The sequence below is a fragment of the Artemia sp. Qi Xiang Cuo genome, chromosome 3 (assembly GCF_049724085.1).
Source record: "Artemia sp. Qi Xiang Cuo chromosome 3, ASM4972408v1, whole genome shotgun sequence".
NCBI lineage: Eukaryota > Metazoa > Arthropoda > Branchiopoda > Anostraca > Artemiidae > Artemia > Artemia sp. Qi Xiang Cuo.
Window position 1 is genome coordinate 40,007,991 of NC_142796.1, and position 21,149 is coordinate 40,029,139.

A 21,149-nucleotide genomic window follows, 5' to 3' on the forward strand; every position below is an offset into this window, starting at 1 on the left:
TATCATACTCCTTTTCATATCTTTAATATACATTATTTTTAAATCTATTTTGAATAATAAACCAAAAGTTTATATTTCGCGTGGTCTGGAAAGGGCCGGTAATTATTGTTAGTTTTTTTTGTGTCGTTAAAAAATAAGATAGATTCTAGATTACTCGTACTTATTGTTTTATTTTTTTCGTTTTTGCTGTTTTTTCTCGTTGTTTGTAATTTTGTTCAATTTTTCATCGCTATGAGTAAGGCTTCAACGGAGAGGAAATGAATGGTTTTTGCAAAAGAATTCCCATTGCAGCGCAATTTTAACCATTAACAAAAACAGTTTCGTCATCGTGGCTATTTATACGTTTTGGAAAGAAGATTAGAAAGCTCAAACAGAAAAAAATGTCACAAATCGTTACCGTTTTAATTGTCATTTTTGTTTTGTATGTCATTTTTGAGTTCAAAAACAAACAAACAAAAGCAACAACTTTAGGATTATAATCTCACTGGATTAGGAGAGAATGCAATTAAATAGCTTAAAAAAAAACTTCTTCATTCTTCGGTTGAAGCTGCAACAAAGTTCTTGAAGCTCCATTGACAAAACAAATCAATCATAGCTCATCACAATCCCATTAATGTCTGTTAAATCTGCTTTGCGTAATCAAGTAATTTAATATAATTAAATATGCTAACAGAAATTATATGATGGAATCAACGTAATGTATATGTTTAAATTAGTTGCATTAAAATAATTCTTACTTTTGAATAATAAAAACCTATTTTAAAATCTTCTATGATAACGCTATATTTTGCAGTGTATTGGAAAGGATTAAGAAACTGAAGCCATTAAGTCCATTTTTATTTTTATTTTTTCTTGTTCTATTATTTGTCTTAGTGATGGTAAAAAATAAAATAAGCACGTGTACTTTTTTTCTCGCCATTTTGAGTTTTTTCTTTCTTTATTTTTGTGTGTGTGTGTGTGTTCTGTTTATTATTTCTTCAAGCAAGTGTAGAAAAAATAAGCTTCATGCAATATAATTGACTTCACAGCTCAATCTTTCAACTTTCTTACATTATATGTTACCATATGATACAGCTACAGTTGTCTATTACGTTAAAGAATTCTTTGATAAAATTTTGTTATTTTAGAAAAGGATGTTACTATTTATGTAAGCATAATAAATGAAAAAAAAAAATCAAGGAAATAACATTTATTATTTGTGTGTATGTGTGTGTGTGTTTGTGTGATTTATTATTTTTTAAGCAAGTGTTGAAACAAAATAGCTTTCTATAATAGAATTAGTGTTCTGTTTATTATTTCTTCAAGCAAGTGTAGAAAAAATAAGCTTCATGCAATATAATTGACTTGACAGCTCAATCTTTCAACTTTCTTACATTATATGTTACCATATGATACAGCTACAGTTGTCTATTACGTTAAAGAATTCTTTGATAAACTTTTGTTATTTTAGAAAAGGATGTTACTATTTATGTAAGCATAATAAATGAAAAAAAAAATCAAGGAAATAACATTTATTATTTGTGTGTATGTGTGTGTGTGTTTGTGTGATTTATTATTTTTTAAGCAAGTGTTGAAACAAAATAGCTTTCTATAATAGAATTAGTGTTCTGTTTATTATTTCTTCAAGCAAGTGTAGAAAAAATAAGCTTCATGCAATATAATTGACTTGACAGCTCAATCTTTCAACTTTCTTACATTATATGTTACCATATGATACAGCTACAGTTGTCTATTACGTTAAAAAATTCTTTGATAAACTTTTGTTATTTTAGAAAAGGATGTTACTATTTATGCAAGCATAATAAATGAAAAAAAAATCAAGGAAATAACATTTATTATTTGTGTGTATGTGTGTGTGTGTTTGTGTGATTTATTATTTTTTAAGCAAGTGTTGAAACAAAATAGCTTTCTATAATAGAATTAACGTTGTACCTCAATCTTTCAACTATCATTCATTATAGGTGCAGATAGTATAGGTACAGATAGGTGCATATAGTATAGGTGCAGATAGTATAGTATAGGTGCAGACTTTCTGTAATAGAATTAACGTTGTACCTCAATCTTTCATTATAGGTGCAGATAGTATAGGTACAGATAGGTGCATATAGTATAGGTGCAGATAGTATAGTATAGGTGCAGACTTTCTGTAATAGAATTAACGTTGTAGCTCAATCTTTCATTATAGGTGCAGATAGTATAGGTACAAATAGGTGCATATAGTATAGTATAGTATAGATGCAGACTTTCTGTAATAGAATTAAAGTTGGAGCTCAATCTTTCAACTATCTTTCGTTATAGGTGCAGATAGTTTAACATCACAGGTGATTGTTGTCAACTACGCCTCCTATTGTCGGTTCCGAGGTGCATTACAGAGATTCATAGGCAATAAGAGTGCGTTTGCCAATGCATTGGTGATGGCCCTTGGGGGATTTGCTGTACCCAGGGAAAATACAAGAGTCCTTTTCTGCAAGGAAACCTTTGAATACCCTGAATTAGATAGCCATGAATTGCTATGTAATTATTTAGGTAAGTGCTTTTCAAGTTGAGTTTGCTATGCGCGTGGTTTAATTACAGAGGGGGACGAAGGGGAGCATAGTCAAGGCCGTACCCAGGATTCTTTTTCGGAGGGGTTTTTACTCAAAAAACATTTGGGGGGGGGGGGGGTACACAAAAAATCCTAAAAAAAACGCATACAAAATTTTTGTATATCCATTTTTGTTACGTTTTTACAAGTCAGACAAAAATTTCGGGGGGGGGGGTCAAACTGGTTACCCCCCCCTCCCTTACTTCCCGAATTGGTGCACTGGGGGACCAATACTATCCCTTCAATGACATATTAAAGCTTCTTTTGTTTTATCCTACATAAACACGACGTTTGGGTAGTTCAGCCTAAACTCTCCTGAATCAGTTCATTTATAGTTGAACAATCTTTTGGTAGAAAAATAATACTCTGCAAGCAGTTTGTACAAAAGATTTTGTGCTGCAATATATTTTGGCATATTTATATTTTATGGATTGAAATAAAATTGATATTAAAATTTCATTTCATCGATTGACTACAATTAATGAAAGTGAAATTGAATAAAAAATGGAATTTGTGTTGAGAACGTGTGTTGCATGATTTCGTATCGTATCCCTAAGTATGTGTGTCTAACTGTCCGCTCTTTGGGTGAGGAGGAGTTTTAAATGATGATTCCTCCTCCTGGTTGGGGGGGGGACATGAATTAACTTTATTTTAACGAAAATTTTAAAATATTTCCAATCAGTTGGGGAGTGGGGAAGAGGTGCTCCCCCCCATGTGGGTTGGATAGGTTATGTTGTTATTTTGTGTTTCGAATTAGTTTTTGATTGTTTGACGTAGTTTTACTCTACTGTTTCTCTACACTTTTTTTGAAAGTGTACCCCTGTTCGTTACCCTACAAAATTAAAAGCAAGTATAGTTGAAAGTCCAATCTGAATAAAATGGTAGTTGAATAGAAATCAAATAAAAATCATTGCATGATTTCGAAATTATTGCATGATTTCGTCTCCTATTCTTAAGCATATGCGTCTACCTAGCTGCCCTTTTGGGTGAAGAAGGGTTTCAAAAGAGTTTTCCTGGTTGGGGGGAGGAGGGTAAATGCGGAATAGATTTGTTTTTAGACCATGATTTTCCAATAATTTTGTTGATTTGGAAAGGAGAGTGTGATGGGGCACCTTTAGGACCAGTTTAAGGAGACCCCCCCCCCCCCTCTTGTGTTGAGTATGTTGATTTTTGTGTGTCTTGAATAAGTTTTTCATTGACCTATTCAGTTCTACATCACTGTTTCCCTATACTTTACTTATTTTATAATGTTTCCTCAAGTTTCATTGCTGTTTTCGAAGTTTAAAAAGTTTTCTGAAACGGTGTTGCTTATTCCTATTTTTCCCTCTTAGAAAGTAATAGATGATTCCTGTTCAAATTGAAACGGATGGGGTAACGATTATATTCTGTCGTCCTACATAACGGATTTGATAGCAGGTTCACAAAAACGGATGTGATAACTTGATCACAAAAACGGACGGCATAACCGGATAGTAAAAACAAATGGGATTGCAAAAAATACAAGCTATAATTATGATATTTTTTTTTTTACTGTACTCAACTAAAACTAGATATTTTTTTCAGAAAATTGAAATTAACTTTACAAATTAAATAATTAATAAATATGAAGCGACTGCCTTTGTTTTTCCATTCTTGAAAGTGAACAAATCAACTGCATGCTCTTTGACACTAAGTGTCAAAGTAATATTTACAATCCAACCTATTAAGCGGCATATGCTCAATCGATGGATCGAATCTGCTTTCCGCTAGCGTATTTGGATCTCAAGATAATCTGTTATTTGAATTTCTATCCCAAACTTGTTATATCTCCTTTTTCCTTGCTTTTCCGTTCATTTTATCTCCAAATATAGTTTGATTTGAAGATTTTATCTTAAAATTGCGTTTGTCTTTCACAGCAAATAAAACATATTTCTCAGCTGATTTATTCTCCTTTACAATTAGCATAATGTTTACAATACGATAACATAATACGATAATATAATACAATAATATAATATAATGCAATCTCCTTTACAATAATATAATAAGTATTGAACTACCGTAACTGCTATGTGATCTACACATGATAATTTCCATGGTTTTTGTGTTTTTTATGGTGCTAATAAAACAATGTCCTCTAATGGTGGGGATTGGCCGTAAACCAACTCCTAATTATCCCTCTATTTTCAGGTATAGCAATAGCAATGCTTGATTTTTCTCCCAATCGAAAAGAGGGGTGGGAGTATAAGTCACTTTGTATAAAAAATCTGGGCAAAAACAATATTAAGATTACATGAAGATGTGTTTTTTAGCCCTCTGAATTCTAAAGCCAAGTTCAAGAAGGTTGTGTCCATATCTTTGTATATGTATTTCTTTAAGTTCGGTTTATTGTTGTTTATTTATCTTTTTTTAAGCTCCCAAGTTTCCCAATAAAAAACCTTGGAAGACACCGCCGAAAAATGAACAAATAAAAATAGAAGTGAAACCGGTTCCAATGAAAGCAATTGAAGCAAAAGTAGAAGAAATTGAAGAAGAAATTCCAAGGCGCCAATCCCTAATCAAGGTAAAATTTTCATTTACTAGTATGTCAGGATCATCTAAGCTAGTTTGAGCTATAGCAACAAAATGGCTAAAAAAATTTAATAATATAATAATAGTATTTATTTATAACCCACTCGCATCACAGGATAGATAGTGGACTAAACTCTAAAAAAAAAGTGATCAAACAGTTCGTGGTAATGAACTGTGAGTAAAGAGCGACCCGGCTCAATAGTAACCGAAACTCTAAAAAAAGGATACATCAAAAGAATCAGATTTTTATGCTGATTTTAAATATACAAGTTTCATCAAGTTTAGTCTTACCCATCAAAAGTAACGCACCTGAGAAAATTTGCCTGATTTTTGAAAAAAGGGGGAAACAACCCCTAAAAGCCATAGAACCTTAATGAAAATTACACCATCAGATTCAGCGTATCATAGAAACTTACTGTAGAGGTTTCAAGCTCCTATCTGCCAAAGCGTGGAATTTAGCTTTTTTGCCAGAATAAAGATCACGGATGCGTGTTTATTTGTTTGTTTATTTGTAGTTTTTTTTTTCACAGGGGGTGATCGTATCGATTCAGTGCTCCTAGAATATTGTGGGAGGGCTCATTTGAACAGAAATTAAAAGTTCTAGTGCCCTTTTTAAGTAACCAAAAAAATGGAGGGCAACTAGGCCCGCTCCCATGCTCATTTTTTTTCTCAAAGTCACCCGATCAAAATTTTGAGATAACTATTTTGTTCAGTATGGTCGAAAAATATAAAAACTTTTTCTTGGAGGATGACTTAATCCCCCACAGTCCCCGGGGGAAGGGCTGCAAGTTATGAACTGTGTCCAATGTTATAGTATTGGTTATTGGGAAGTATACAGACGTTTACAGGGGGAATTTTATCTGGTAGGGGGGTGTTGGACCGGGGGTTACGTGGAGAATCTTTCCATGGAGGAAGTTTTCATGGGGGAAGGGACATTGCTTTGACGGGGGGAGCCGAATTTCCCAGTATTATTTAAGAAAAACGATCAGAAATTAAAAAAAAAAGTTTTCAATTGAAAACTTATCAACATCAAAACTTAAAACGAACAGAAACTATGATTGGGTTCGCCCCCCTAGTCAATATCTCGCTCTTTACGCTAAAGTTTTTTTAGTACTTTCATAAGAGCTATTTATTTTAATTAATGACCTTTGTGATTAAGGGGTCATTCTCAAAGAATTGGGAAAAAATCCGAACTTTAGCGTAAAGAATGAGGTATTGACTAGGATGGTGAACTCCCCTAATATACTTAATAAAAATACGAATATAGAAGTTCGTTACGTAAGTTAATTCGTAAGTTACATATATTTATTACTAATAAAAGTGTTCGTAAATAAAACTAAACAACTTTCGAGAAAGCCATTTAGCCAAAAATAGTAAAATTAATATGCAAATTTCGTTTTAATTATTCATGTAAGGTGAGCCAAAATCAAAACTTGCATTAATTTAAAAAAGTTAAAAACTTAAATAAAAAAACAAGCTTTTTTAACTGAAAGTGAGGAGCGACATTAAAACTTAAAACGAACAGAGATCATTCCGTGTATGAAAGGGGCTGTCCCCTCTTCAACGCCTCGCTCTTTACGATAACTTTTTTATTATTTTAAGAAATAAAGAAATAAAGTTGTGAGACAGAGTCAAACTTTAGCGTAAAGCGCGAGGTGTTAAAGAGTCCCCCCTAACATAGTCTAAGGTAGTGTAATTTACTTAATTAACGCAAGTTTGCGTTAATTAAACTTGCTCCTAACGCAAGTTTGTCGCATCAACCTATTGTGCGCCCCCCCTAAAGACCAAGAAATATCCTCTTTCTTCTGTATCCTTCAGCATATTTATAAACAGAAAGAGAGCGTGCTCTCCACCGAAGTCAAACTGGTGCCCAACCTGACGAGGAGGGGCGGAACAATTTTCTTCAATATCTTTTATCAAAAATGACTCAAAGAGCTTGAAAGTAGTACATGAAATGGGGTGGTAAGAACTGCAGAGAGAAGCGTCTTTTTTGCCTCTTTTAAGGATGGGAGTTATCTGTCCGATACAAAATTGCAAAGGGATTACACCACGGACAAGGATCATAAGAAACAGTAGTGCTAAATGTTGCTCGATTACAGAAAATGTAAGTTGCAGGTGCCTAGCTGAAATAGAATCAACACCAGAGGAAGATTTTTCTTTAATTTCGGAATCAAAGAGTGAACAGCACTTGGCGACACAAACAGAAAAGATTTCGTCTTATTTGAAAGATAAAGGTCAAGCTGTTTTTCAAAAAAAACTCCTCAGTGCTTTGGCTGGGAGCACAGAACTCCCTCGCGAAATATTCAATCCACTTTTTTTCCACCCACAAATTCAACCCACATATACAACCCAGAAATTTATTAGTTAATCAATGGCCAAACTTATTCATTATAAATGTTTTTAATGAAAATTTTCTTATGAGCAAACAAAGTTTAGATTCGAGTTTGCGCCGTATTTTTGAAATTTAAATATTTTAAAAAATGTATTATATTTGTTTGGGCTAGCTTTCGAACGAAATCTTTATTTCTGGGCTACAGTTTTACAATATCTTTAGTTCATAAAAAAAAAAAAACCAAGTAGAATAGTCTATGCTCAGGGTCAAGGCCGTATCCTGGGCGGCTTGGGGGCTTTATCTCCCTCCCCCCCCCCCCTCAGAAATGTTTGTTCGACTTGTAAAAGGTAACAAAAGTGTAAAAAACAAATGTTTGATGTTTTTAAAGTTTAATTTTGTAAACCCCCGCCCCCGACTACAATAAACCCCCGAAGAAAAATCCTGGAGACAGTATGCTTTTGAAAAAAGTTTTAAATAGTAAGAATATAAGTTCTAAAAATTTTTCTTAAAGGTATGAAGATAACTTTTAAGGATTGAAAAAGAAACGTAGATGTTTTCCAGATGAATTGAGAGTTCCTAGGGAATTTCCAGAGGAACCTCAATTTATCGAATTTCTAATTCCAGTAAAGATTTCGCAAAATTTTAAGCCCAGTTGTTTTGTTTTTATATGGTGCTCTAGTTTCTGCTTCAAAAACATTAAATAATCAGGTTTAGTGAGGATTTACTTAAAAAGTGTGGCTTTCAATTGAAGACTGAATTCTTTTCTCACTTTAAACTGGACCATATGCTATTCAATATATATAACCAAAAGATAGCAGTGTTTTGAACCTTTACATACGAACTTTACGTAGGATTGTAAGTCGTGTCATGGCTTCCAGAAATAATTTACTTCCATTAGAGGTACTATTAAGGTCAATGTCAACAGAAGTCTAATCAAAAGTTTTATTTCAGTTCAAAAAACAAATAAATAGTAAATTAAAGTAATCTTTTTACAGTCAAAGACGTCATCTATTTTGCCATATTTTTGTTTTGTCAGATGTCAGTTGAAACTCCTATTCATAAAAACAACTGCTAATACTAACCCTTTACTGAAATACTAAGCTTTATCATGCCAAAACACATGTTTATGTTCCTCCCCCACTTCAATCTATTCAGTGCTTACCGATTTGTTCCCTCCCACTTGCCTTAGATATTTTCTTGTAACTTGTTGCTCTATTTGAGAATAGCTTAAGCATCTTAATCTTGTTTCCATTGCTACCTAAGTATGTTAACTTATTTGTCATCAATCGGTCATATTATTTGTCAGATTGCTTCTCACTTAATTGTTATTACTTCTCATATTATTTGAGAAGAGCTTAAGCATCTTAATTTTGTTACTTTTGTTGCCATATATTAGTTGCACTTTAGGATCTTATCCTTGTTAAGATGCTTTTCATATAGCCTATATGACATGACAATTGTATGTCTTATTACTTGAGCATCTTAACCTTGTTACCATTGTTGCCTAAGGTTGCTTATTTGTCATATATTATTTAACGTCCTATTTCCTGAAGTTTGAAATGGTAATTCTGGAATGGTCATTGATAGTAATAATTTCACAGATTCTATTTACTAGAAAGTCTTTAAAGATATTCAATGCCTTAAAATTTATTGTGCGAAATCTCAGTGTCAGCTGACCATCCCAACGACAAACGACCCATTGACGGATTTCCCTTGCCTTTGTGGGATTCCCAAAGCAATTTGTTAAAAATTGGCTATGAATGTCAACTATGTCAACAGTTCGAAAAGCTAAGGTGAGGCTTTCTAATTTAAAATGAAGAAAACGTATAATCTCTTACCAATTGCTATGCGAAGCGCTTTCTATTCAGTGTACATATTTCGCAAATAATATGCATCCTGTCTCGGCAAAATTTTCAATTTAGGCAGGCAAAACAAGAGGGAACTCTCAAAGCTGTCGAATTTCTTCAAATTGGGATGAAGAGGAAAGTGGGCCTAGCGGCGTTGGTTTAAGATTGGCACTTTTTGTCTCTCATCGAGCTAAAATTTTTGATTGACAGTAGCCTCTATCTACGATAAACCAATGCAAAAAAGAGACTATGGGAGGGGGGAATAGTTTTGGTGCTTTTGTTTCTGACCAAGCGGTAATTTTTAATAGAAACTAGCCTCTATTTCGAACATACCAACGTGTAGAAAAGGAATACTGTATCTATTTTGTTAAAACTGCAATAATTTTTTTCTATCATAGTTATGGTTACGATCAGAAATGACATCATGTCTATCTTTCAAAAATTATTTTAGTAGCCTAATCAGATGGAATTTGTTCAAATTTTATTATATTACCTAATTTTATTTTCAGCCCTGTCATAGGCCACTGGCAGTGGGGTCACCTGCAAAACCCAAAGTTCTACCGATAATTTCAGATCTGCCTCCGCGATCACTGAAATTAAGTGCGGCAGCACTAGCTGAACAGACCTTCTTGGAGAAACTTTACAAATTCATGAAGAGTCGAGGGACTCCAATTGATAGACTCCCAATTATTGGCACAGAGAAGTGTAAGTTGTTTTCAACGTATCCACGTATAAATAACAAGTATAATATAGTAGCATAGTAATATAAAAAACAAAAACAAAAAAAAACGCAGGGCCATGGCCACAAATAAAAAGAAAAGAAAAAGAGAACAACATACAAAAGAAATTGAAAGAGCCAATTAAACAACTAAACAAAACAATTGCAACAAAAAACGCCATTCTAAAACATAATGATAAACTAATATAAGGGCTTATTATCGCTTCTCAAATAATGCTTTATTTAACATTTTATCAAACGAGCAAGGTAAGGTTTGATCATATAACAAGCCATAGAAAAGAAACAGGAAAAACACTTAATGGATTACAAACAATGGTTTAAATAGCATAATAAAAATGTTTTCTATTTGCATGCTTTTTTAAAGGAATTATTTGGAAATTTTTTGAGTAGAATAGAGTATATCACATCGGCTCTAATTCTGTACTGAACAAAATAACAAATACACGGAACACACATTTTAAGAAAAAGCTTGAAATATAAGAAAAATAAACAAAACATACAAAATGAACAAAAAAGTACTTCTAAATTGGTCTTTGGCATTCATTATTCAGAGAAAAATTGTATTCAAACATTAAAGGTTTCTAGTTTCCCTCAACTTAACGCAAAGACTTTTTTCTGAATTTTGACAAATTTTCTGATCTATTTAATCCCCCCCCCCAAAAAAAAACATTAACTTCTCAGCCAACATTTTTACAGGCGATAATAGTTTTATAATTGCTTTGAAGTTTTCTCTGCAAAATTTTTATGACACAGTTCTGTAGCGGCCGCCCAAGTAAAGAGCTATGATTATGCCTGAAATGTGTTATCTTTTTCCCTGCCACTTTGGATTGAAGAGACTGCTGTAAAGACTTTAGAGGGTGACAAATGTAAAGTTTTAGAGTCGAATTTAAGAGTCGAAAGTGATTGAAGGGCATTTTCCCCCTCCCGTACCCATTTTGCTATAAAATTGAGTATGAAGCCTGAGTACTATAGAAAAATGTCAAAATTTGTATCTATAACTCGTTTGTCCTGTAGTGGTGCAGATAGTTTTATTTCAGGTTGGTAATAAGGGGCCCAGAGTTCGAACTCATCTGTAGCAGCACAGAGCAGGGCTGTGAATTTGATTCCAATGATGAGATTATGCAAAAGGTCCTACATATTAATCCAAGCAAGAAGAAGAAGAAGCATATCTCTTTTAACAAATTAAACTTTTGTCGAAAATGCGGTCGCGTTAGTTTTATCAATGATTGGTTAAAAACTTTGCCAAGAAAAAGGTCAGTTGATAAAAAAAATTATTGCTCAAATATTTGATAAGAAACAGTTTTTGCCGCAGTCCGAAGTAGTCTCACTTTTGTACAGAATGGAGTCTATTCCATGTGGCAAAACACTTTTCGCTGATGTAGTCTCACTCTTGTCCATAATGCATTTCAGTCCGATATACGACTACTTACAGTTGACATGCGAAAAATAGACGCCTTGTTCACAAAATCTTCTAGTCAGATCTTTTTAAAATTGATAAGAATTTTAAAATTCAACTTATAAATGGGATTCTTAAAAAAAATTGCGAATGAGATCAGTTTAAAACAATGGTAGACACACTTTAAAACACTAAAAAATTTCAGATTTCCGAAATGGTAGAAGCCAATATAAGTCTTTATTTTCCAACAAAAAATATCTTGGTGGAACTGAGTAACTTTACTCAAAAACAACGACATGACTACCTACTTTTTGAATATTTAAATCTTATTGAATTTGAAGACTACCCCCCCCCCTACTCCCTCCTTAAAGAAGACTAAGTAAGTCTTATGAGTCCAGGAAAGTCTTATAAGTCTTTTCAATCCAGGAAATGAATAATACAATACATCATATTAGGACCAAAACTAGCGGCAGCTATGAGAATATACACCCTACATGGATAAAGAATCTTACCCCTTCATACAAACAAAAACTTCTAAATTGTTATAATCACGCTTGGGCATCTTCTATGTTCCCCAATATATGGAAATGTTCGTCCCTCCTACCAATCCTAAAGAAAAATAAACCCAAAGATAACCCTGAGTCCTATAGGCCCATAATGATTACTCTTGTGACAGGGAAAATAATGGAGGAAATGATTTATCACAGACTCCTCTGGTTTGTTGAAAAAAATAATATGATCCTTCACACTCAAACTGGATTCAGGAAACACTATTCCTCAACAGATGCCTTCATTTTGCTAACAAATGCAATCAATGAATCTTTCTAAAAAAATAATGTCCTAGTTGCAGCTTTCCTAGATTTTGAAGGGGCATATGACAATGTGAACCACCATATCCTTTTAAACAAACTTGCAAACCTTGGAGTACCCCCTAAGCTAGTATCTTTTATTAAATCATTCATAGAAGTGCGAAGTTTCATCGTTTGTGTTGGTTCAGCCTCTTCACCCCAAAAGACAACAACCAAAGGCCTACCTCAGGGAGCAGTCCTTAGTTGCCTCCTGTTTGCCCTATATCTCTGGGATATGAACCTACCCCACACAAATCTACAATATGCTGACGATCTGGTACTATGGTCATCTGGCAACACCTTTGAGATAGCACAGTCAAATCTGCAAAAGTCACTTTTCCAATTTGAAAAATTCTCTCAACATTCAGATTTACCCATTGCACCCACCAAGTCGAAAATAATCCAATTTCACCGGAAGCGAAACTATGTTAATGCAAAACTAAATCTAAATAAAACAACTATTCCAGAAGATAATCATATTAATTACCTAGGTCTCATGCTTGACTAAAAACTTAATTTCCACCTCCACATTTCAAACACAATAAAAAATGCTATAGAAAAACAAATCTACTAAAAAGACTTCTTTCCACACCCTGGGGATGTAAAGAGAAAACCTTACTCCAATTTTATAAATCACATATAAGACCCCATATTGACTATGGGGTCACCGTCTATGGTGCATGTGCAAAGACCCAGATGCAAAAATTGAAACAACACAAAATGATATAATACGTCTCATATTTGGTCTCAGGAAGCCCACAAGCACCAAATTGCTGCTTATGGAGAGTGGATTAACAACAATAAGGGAGAGACGTAGCTTTCTCCTGACAAAACATCTTACAAAAATTGAATCAAATAGTTCACACACCTTATACAATTAGCTAAAATATCTATTCAGATATAGAGGCATGGAAGATGTGTATGCGAATATTAAGAAGAAGTTCCCAAGACCAGCACAGTTAATTGCGCCTACTTTCCCCCAATCCCCCCCATTGACTTGTTCAATTTATGAAATAAATCCTGAACTCTCAAAGTGGAACAAAGATTTAACCCCCATTGCTTTTGTCCAGAAAAAATTTGCTAAACTTAATACAATTACATATAAAAATCACTTCCAAATATTTGTTGATGGGTCAAAAATGAATGAGAAGGTTGCAAGTGGTGCTTTCCTTCCTCACCTGAAAATTGCAATGGGTGAGAGATTATATAATAATTTATCTATAATGTCTGCTGAGTTAAATGCAATAATCATGGCATTAGAACACCTTAAGGAAAACCAACTTTTGATTGCAAATTCAAATAATATTATCATATATTCAGACTCTATCAAGTCTTGAGTTGCTGGCCTCAGCTCCTCAGTATAAGTTGGACATTGACACTTGTCATTGTCTCAGTATTATAGATAATCTTGCTTCAAGTGGCATAAAAACTTATTTTCAGTATATTCCTAGCCACTCTGGCATAAGTGGTAATCATCAGGTTGATGAAATAGCAGAAAATGCTATAAATATTGACCAGCCAAGAGGGAGACCAATCCCAATTAGAGATATTTACCGATGTAGACTATCAGATATTAATTTTAATAAGATTAATCCTATCCTTTCCCCCCTTCCCAATAAGTATCTTTCTAAAATTTATGATAGAATTCGTTCTGGAACAAATGGAATAGATTTTTTTGCATTTCAATGTAAGTTTCTTATTTCAAGTTGTTTAACTCCCCTGTCCCGTTTCTGCAGGCATTTCACCATGAAGTAAGATACAATTGCCCATAATCTGTTGTTATGTTATACGATGATATCCGCACAGCACACTGTGCTGTATAAACTGTTAAAATGCTTCAAACACCACGAAATCTCACTATCAGCCAAGAGCCTAGCCAACTATACCTGCACACACAGCACAGAAATTGATATCTATCATCTTATATTTGAACTCCTTGAGTCGAAAGATCTACTGAAAGATATCTGAGAATATCTAATAAATAAGAGACAACCAAGCCAGTAGCTCTGTTGCCCACAGAGCGAAGCAAAAAGAAAAGGGCTATATAGTATCAACTGAATAGCCCGCCTGCTGTAAATTAGAAGAAGAAGAACTTTTGTCGAAAATGCGGTCGCGTTAGTTTTATCAATGATTGGTTAAAAACTTGGCCAAGAAAAAGGTTAGTTGATAAAGAAAATTATTGGTCAAATATTTGATCAGAAACAGTTTTTGCCGCAGTCCGAAGTAGTCTCACTTTTGTACAGAATGGAGTCTATTCCATGTGGCAAAACACTTTTCGCTGATGTAGTCTCACTCTTGTCCATAATGCATTTCAGTCCGATATACGACTACTTACAGTTGACATGCGAAAAATAGACGCCTTGTTCACAAAATCTTCTAGTCAGATCTTTTTAAAATTGATAAGAATTTTAAAATTCAACTTATAAATTGGATTCTTAAAAAAAATTTGCAAATGAGATCAGTTTAAAACAATGGTAGACACACTTTAAAACACTAAAAAATTTCAGATTTCCAAAATCGTAGAAGCCAATACAAGTCTTTATTATCCAACAAAAAATATTTTGGTGGAACTGAGTAACTTTACTCAAAAACAACGACATGACTACCTACTTTTTTAATATTTAAATCTTATTGAATCTGAAGACTACCACCCCCTCCTCCCTCCTTAAAGAAGACTAAGTAAGTCTTATGAGTTTCTTTTATCTGATCTATACAAATAAGACTTTTTTTTACATTTTAAGGGAACCCTTTAAAAAGTGATATTTGTTAATAAAAAGAGAAAAATGAAGAAAAAAGAAAAGATGTTGTTTTTACTTTTTCCAGTTGAAGGGATATTCTTCTAGATAGGAACTCACAAGGAAGAAACTAGTTACGTCGTTTTTCTTTCTTTTTTTGTATCTCGAAATTATAACATTATTCGAACCTTTTGGGATAATTTGGAGGGGTTTTGTATATATGATTCTGCTATTCTTCTGAATATTTCAGTGGAAAATTGATTGGACTCTTTAATGCCTTTTACTCCGATACGAAATGAGGCTCAATGACCCCATGGTTAACCTCTACCTTTTAAAAAAAAAAAAACTTAAATACTCGTATCCACCTATGAACAAAAATGATAGTATAAGAAAATTAAAATACGAAACTGATCAGAAAGTAATCCGATTGAAATTTTTTCAACAATAATGCTAACTTCTGACAAAAAGCGATATATTTTTAGAAACGAATTGACATTATTATGTGACATTTTATGTATCCAATGGAAACTGAAACTCTAATATCTTCGTTGAAATTCTCTCGAAAGAAAACGATTCTTTAAATACCTATCTAAAAGAACACTGTTGACTCTTTACTGCAAAAATACACTTTATCAATTCAGCAACATAAATATATGTTTTTTTCTTTGGGCAATTTTAATTTCAGCTTTCGGAGTGGAAACGCTGTTCAGTTGTGATTATTGTTACTTCTATAATTTTGTCCTCTGATTCTAAAAGCATTCCTATGTCACTCAGCTCTTGTGCTGTAATGTGTATTTTGACTTTGTTTTTCTCTGTTTTTCGTAAGTTTGGTTGTTTTGGACTTTAAAGAAAGGATGAGTGTTTATGGATATCTTCTTTATGCAACATTTGTACAGAAGTTCAAAAATTTTTATGGCTTTTTTGGCAGTGAATTTTGTGTTAATTTTTTTTAAGGTTTAGCAAAAAAAAAAAATAGAATTAAAGTGCCAAACTTTCGGGTGTTAGAATTGATCTCATTAGATTTTGTAATTGAGCTAAAAAGTTGCATTAGAAACCATTTCCTGAAGTTTTTTTCTTTTTTTTTGATGCCCAAAATAGCAGAGTTTGAAAATTAAATTGTAATTAGAGAGAAAGGTTAAAAAATAGTTTAGCTCTGAACTTAGTAACGGGTGGGTGGTATAATAATTACACATCAGAAATAGCTAAAATTAGCTTTTTTTTTATGTAAGTTCCGTTTTAATTTGTATTCGTTAATCTATCAGCTCTATCTAAATGATAGAGGAAATCATGCTGTAAAAGGTAGAAGACACGTGGTAGATACTACTTAATGAATTTTGAATGTTACTTGTAAGTTGTTGATTATTTTTAGTGAACTTGTACAAATTCTACACAGTTGTGAAGAAGGTTGGTGGGCACGATGCTGTTGGGATAAAACGACTTTGGCGGCGTTTGTATTTAGAAATGGGAGGCTATTGTAGTAATATTGCTGCAGCGACAGCTAGTAGGAAGCAGTATGAAAGGAAAGTAAAGTCTATACACTTCTGGCTAGGGCATGTTGTGCGGATGAAGGATGACAGATTGCCAAAGATTGTTCTTTTCGGCTAACCGTCTAAGGTTAAACGGAAAAGAGGTCGTCCTTGTCTGGGGTGGGAGGACGTCATAAAGAAAGAGTTAAAGGAACTGGGAACTGGCGTAAAGAGGGAGGCTTTAAATAGATTGGACTGGAGGAGAAGCGTGCATAGCTGTGTTGGCCTCAGGCGGCTTGGTGCTGTGGTGAGTTGTTAGTAGTAGTAGTAGTAGTTTTGTGGAAGCAAGTTTTGAATGGCTAATGTAGGGGTGCCAACTGGAGGGCGGAGAGGCTATTGCTTTCTTAGATTTTAAACAATACCTTTTTTGGTATTTTTCAGTTTTGATTTTTTTTATACCTTCGTTCAACAAATCTTCCCCCCCCTCAAATTTCAGCGAATAGGCTCCACTGGGCCCACGTGTGCGTCTACCAAACTTCTGATCAATATGGTAAAAGACTTCTCTTTCATGATTGTCTACAGTAAATCGCTTCACATCTCTCCAGTGTTAAGTGAGAGACATCTATGAATGACAATGAATGACATCTATGCCTTGTAATGTGACAACGGGGTAAAAAAAACGAATAGAGGTAAAAAGACTCAATCACCCGTAGACAATGGAGGCGTGCTTCCTGAAAATCAGATCATTGTTCTCTCTTCTTTATGGGTTCGGTTGACAATGTATCCCAATCTTTGAATTTTTTTCTTCTTTTTTCGTGAAAAATTCGTAGGCTTCTTCTTGAGGCAATTCACTTGCGGCTGAATGAGATGTTGCCTTACTATGTAAATTCTCTAGTTGCAAAAATGACGTTACTATTATAGTAAACGGCGTTATTGTAAACACTGCTTATAAATATCCAGAATAGATCAGCTAATTAGGTAAAAATATGTGGTATAATCGTAGTAGGGTTTACTCCGTATGCAGTTGAAGAATTTTCGGTTCTTTCGCGTATGAAAAATAAGCCAAAAACGGACAAAAACTGATTAAAAAAAATAGGCAAAGAACATGGCACTACGCAGTTTAAGAACCTGTAGTGTCTTTTGAACGTGTAGTTGCGTTTTTGGAATCAACAGATTGTTAGTTCTTTAATATCTATGGGCAAAAGTGTTTTCAAATTTCATGAATTGGTTTAGCTTATTTATTTTAACTGTTGAATGTGGCAGCACTGACGAAAATGTGATACTGCTCTAAAAGTTTCATAATTTTGAAATAGTTAAAAAAAAAAATCTTGGGAAATTGTGGTTTTCAGCTATGAATAGATCTAAGATGGCTTCAGGGAGGCAAAAATTGTTTTATAATGATATTCTTGTTCATTTAAAGCCTTTTTTTAGTATTTCAGTATTTGATATGGATTCATTGGTCAGTTTTCAACATAATTTAGCTAGAATGAAAGTAAATATATCAATTGTTGTCTTTTTTTATGCTCTCTCATAGTTTGATAGTCGTTTCTGAGGGAATTTCACTTTTAGCCCTTAATAGGGCCAGTAAAGGTAAAAACAGTCCATTGTAACCAAAAGTTAAAAAACATGTTTCTAGAAAGTTTTGACGTCAAGATACTTTACTGACTTCTAGCGTAGAACAGTTACAAGGATATTCCATAAAAGCAAAGTCTATTGAAATTATGGCAATGAATTTACCAAAAATCTTTTCCATCTAACATTTTCTAAAAAAAAAAAAATTGCTCAGTGAACAGAAAGACAGTTTTTAAACAACTTTAATTTAATTTTTTTTATTCGACAAGCCTTTTTGCATGCTTGTACTGACTGTTATTCTATACCATAGACAATCAAATTAAATTGTAATGTGCGTTTTAGGATGTTTTGCACAGACACCCATCTTCAGCAAAAGTTATTTTAACTATTCAAAGTATTTGGGACGCCATTCATATGAAAAATGTTGGAAAAATTCGAATATGCAAACAACATAGTAATGAAGAATACGACTTCTGCAAGGCCTGAACCCGCTATCTTCGAATTCCAATTCCGATGCACTACCCACTGCGTGAAGCACGCTTGTAGATACTAACAAAGGAAATAGTAGGATAATACAGGCATATTAATATGACGTCGTTCATATGAAAACTATTCTCAGAAATTAAGGCTCTAGACGAATTTCTCCAAATTCGTGACCTATTTACGAGGTTTATTCAGAAACTAGGGAACGTTTCCGCCTGATGTCGCTAGGCGCGTGGCAATCACGTATGTTTCGGTGTGCGCGTGCTCGTAGCTTCAGTCGGCATCCAGCCTTCAGAACGAGAATATTTCCGCGCTGCCCGTTTTCCCAATATTCCAATTTAAAATGTGTGCTGTAATTTCAAATCCCGCCAGTTGTGAAGTGCGATCCATAATACGGTTTTTGTTAGCAAAAACCAATAGAAATTCATCGGCAATTGGGCGAAGTGTATGGCAACAACGTAATGAATGAAAATTTAGTGCAAAAATGGTGCATCCGGTTTAAAAATGGCCGAACCAACGAGCATGATGAAGAAAGGAGTGGACACCCGAGCATTGTGACACACGATCTTCTCGCCAAAGTTGATGAGAAGATTCGTGAAAACCGTTGCTTCACAATAACGGAGCTTTCGCTTTGCTTCCCACAAGGTTCGCGGACTTTGTTGTTTGAAATTGTGATTCACGAGCTTGGCTACCATAAATTTTGTGCAAGATGGGTGCCAAAAATCCTTACAGAGCTCCATAAAGTCCAGCGAATGGGAGCAGCCTGAACATTTCTTGACGCCAACCACACACATGGTACTTCGTTACTGGATCGAATCGTAACGGGTGACGTGACATGGGTTAAGCACGTCAATTGCGAGAAAAATTGCAGTCCATAGAGGGGGGGCACACAAGTTCCCCCCCCCCCCAAAAAAAAAAATTGCAAACCTTTTCAGCGAGGAAGATTATGGCTACTGATTTTTGGATAGGCAAGGTGTGCTACTTATTGACTTTCTCAAGTGTGGTGCAAATATCATTCATTATAGGTGCAGATAGTATAGGTACAGATAGGTGCATATAGTATAGGTGCAGATAGTATAGTATAGGTGCAGACTTTCTGTAATAGAATTAACGTTGTACCTCAATCTTTCATTATAGGTGCAGATAGTATAGGTACAGATAGGTGCATATAGTATAGGTGCAGATAGTATAGTATAGATGAAGACTTTCTGTAATAGAATTAACGTTGTGGCTCAATCTTTCAGCTATCTTTCGTTATAGGTGCAGATAGTTTAACATCACAGGTGATTGTGGTCAACTACGCCTCCTATTGTCGGTTCCGTGGTGCATTACAGAGATTCAAAGGCAATAAGAGTGCGTTTGCCAATGCATTGGTGATGGCCCTTGGGGGATTTGCCATCCCCAGGGAAAATACAAGAGTCCTTTTCTGCAAGGAAACCTTTGAATACCCTGAATTAGATAGCCATGAATTGCTATGTAATTATTTAGGTAAGTCCTTTTCAAGTTGAGTTTGCTATGCGCGTGGTTTAATCACAGAGGTGGACGAAGGGGGCATAGTCAAGGCCGTACCCAGAATTCTTTTTTCGGGGGTTTTACTCAAAAAAAATTTCGGGGGGGGTTTACACAAAAAAAAACTCAAAAACGCATACAAAATTTGTTTATATCCATTTTTGGTACGTTTTTACGAGTCAGACAAAAATTTCGGGGGGGGGGGGGGTGGTTCGACCAGGATACCCCCCCCCCCCTGGATACGGCCCGGGCATAGTAGTGCCAGTTCATGTAAAAGAAGGGGGACAAGGAATTCTTGTTGATTTTGGAAATGAAGATACAAAAAAGGTATTTTTCAAAATCTACGGGGAGGCAATTGTCCTTTCCCTTGCTTCCCGAATCGGTGCACTGGGGGACCAATGCTATCCCTTCAATGACGTCTTAAAGCTTCTTTTCTTTTATCCTATATGAACACGACGGTTGGGTAGTTTGGCCTAAACTCTCCAGAATCAGTTCGAATATAGTTGAATGATCCTTTGGTAGGAAAATAATGTTCTGCAAGCAGTTTTTACAAAAGATTTTGTGCTGCAATATATTTTGGCATATTTATATTTTATGGATTGAAATAAAATTGATATTAAAATTTCATTTCATCGATTGACTACAATTAACGAAAGTGAAATTGAATAAAAAATGGAATTTGTGATGAGAACGTGTGTTGCATGATTTTGTATCGTATTCCTAATTATGTGCGTCTACCTGCCCACTCTTGGGGCGAGGAGGAGTTTTAACGATGATTCCTCCTCCTGGTTGGGGGGGGGCATGGATTAACTTTATTTGAATAAAAATTTTAAAATTTTGCCAAACCATGGGGGGTGCGGAAGAGGTGCTCCCCCCGTATGGGTTGGGTAGGTTATGTTATTGTTTTTGTGTTTCGAATTTGTTTTTGATTGTTTGACGCAGTTTTACTCTACTGTTTCTCTACACTTTTCTTCGAAAGTGTATCCCTGTTCTTTACCTTAAAAAATTAAAAGCAAGTATTGTTGAAAGTCCAATCTGAATAAAATGGAAGTTGAATAGAAATGGAATAAAAAAATTGAATAAAGAAG

At 34.4% G+C, this 21,149-nt stretch overlaps 2 protein-coding genes across 2 annotated transcripts in view; both read left to right on the forward strand.

Moving 5' to 3' along the window:
• The first annotated feature begins 231 nt into the window (after positions 1 to 231).
• LOC148954088 (AT-rich interactive domain-containing protein 5B-like) lies at positions 232 to 18,555 on the forward strand. The gene is made up of 6 exons (XM_089086126.1): positions 232 to 235; positions 2,299 to 2,526; positions 4,978 to 5,126; positions 9,823 to 10,018; positions 16,401 to 16,555; positions 18,412 to 18,555. Exons 1-6 carry the CDS (start codon positions 232 to 234, stop codon positions 18,553 to 18,555), a joined length of 876 nt encoding a protein of 291 aa, XP_088942252.1.
• Positions 18,556 to 19,013: 458 nt separating this feature from the next.
• LOC148954089 (uncharacterized) overlaps positions 19,014 to 21,149 on the forward strand; it is a 38,414-nt gene continuing 36,278 nt past the window's right edge. Inside the window, exons 1-2 of the mRNA XM_089086127.1 lie at positions 19,014 to 19,197; positions 19,813 to 20,040. Coding sequence (XP_088942253.1) covers positions 19,014 to 19,197; positions 19,813 to 20,040 — 412 coding nt within the window. The remainder of the gene's footprint in view (positions 19,198 to 19,812; positions 20,041 to 21,149) is intronic.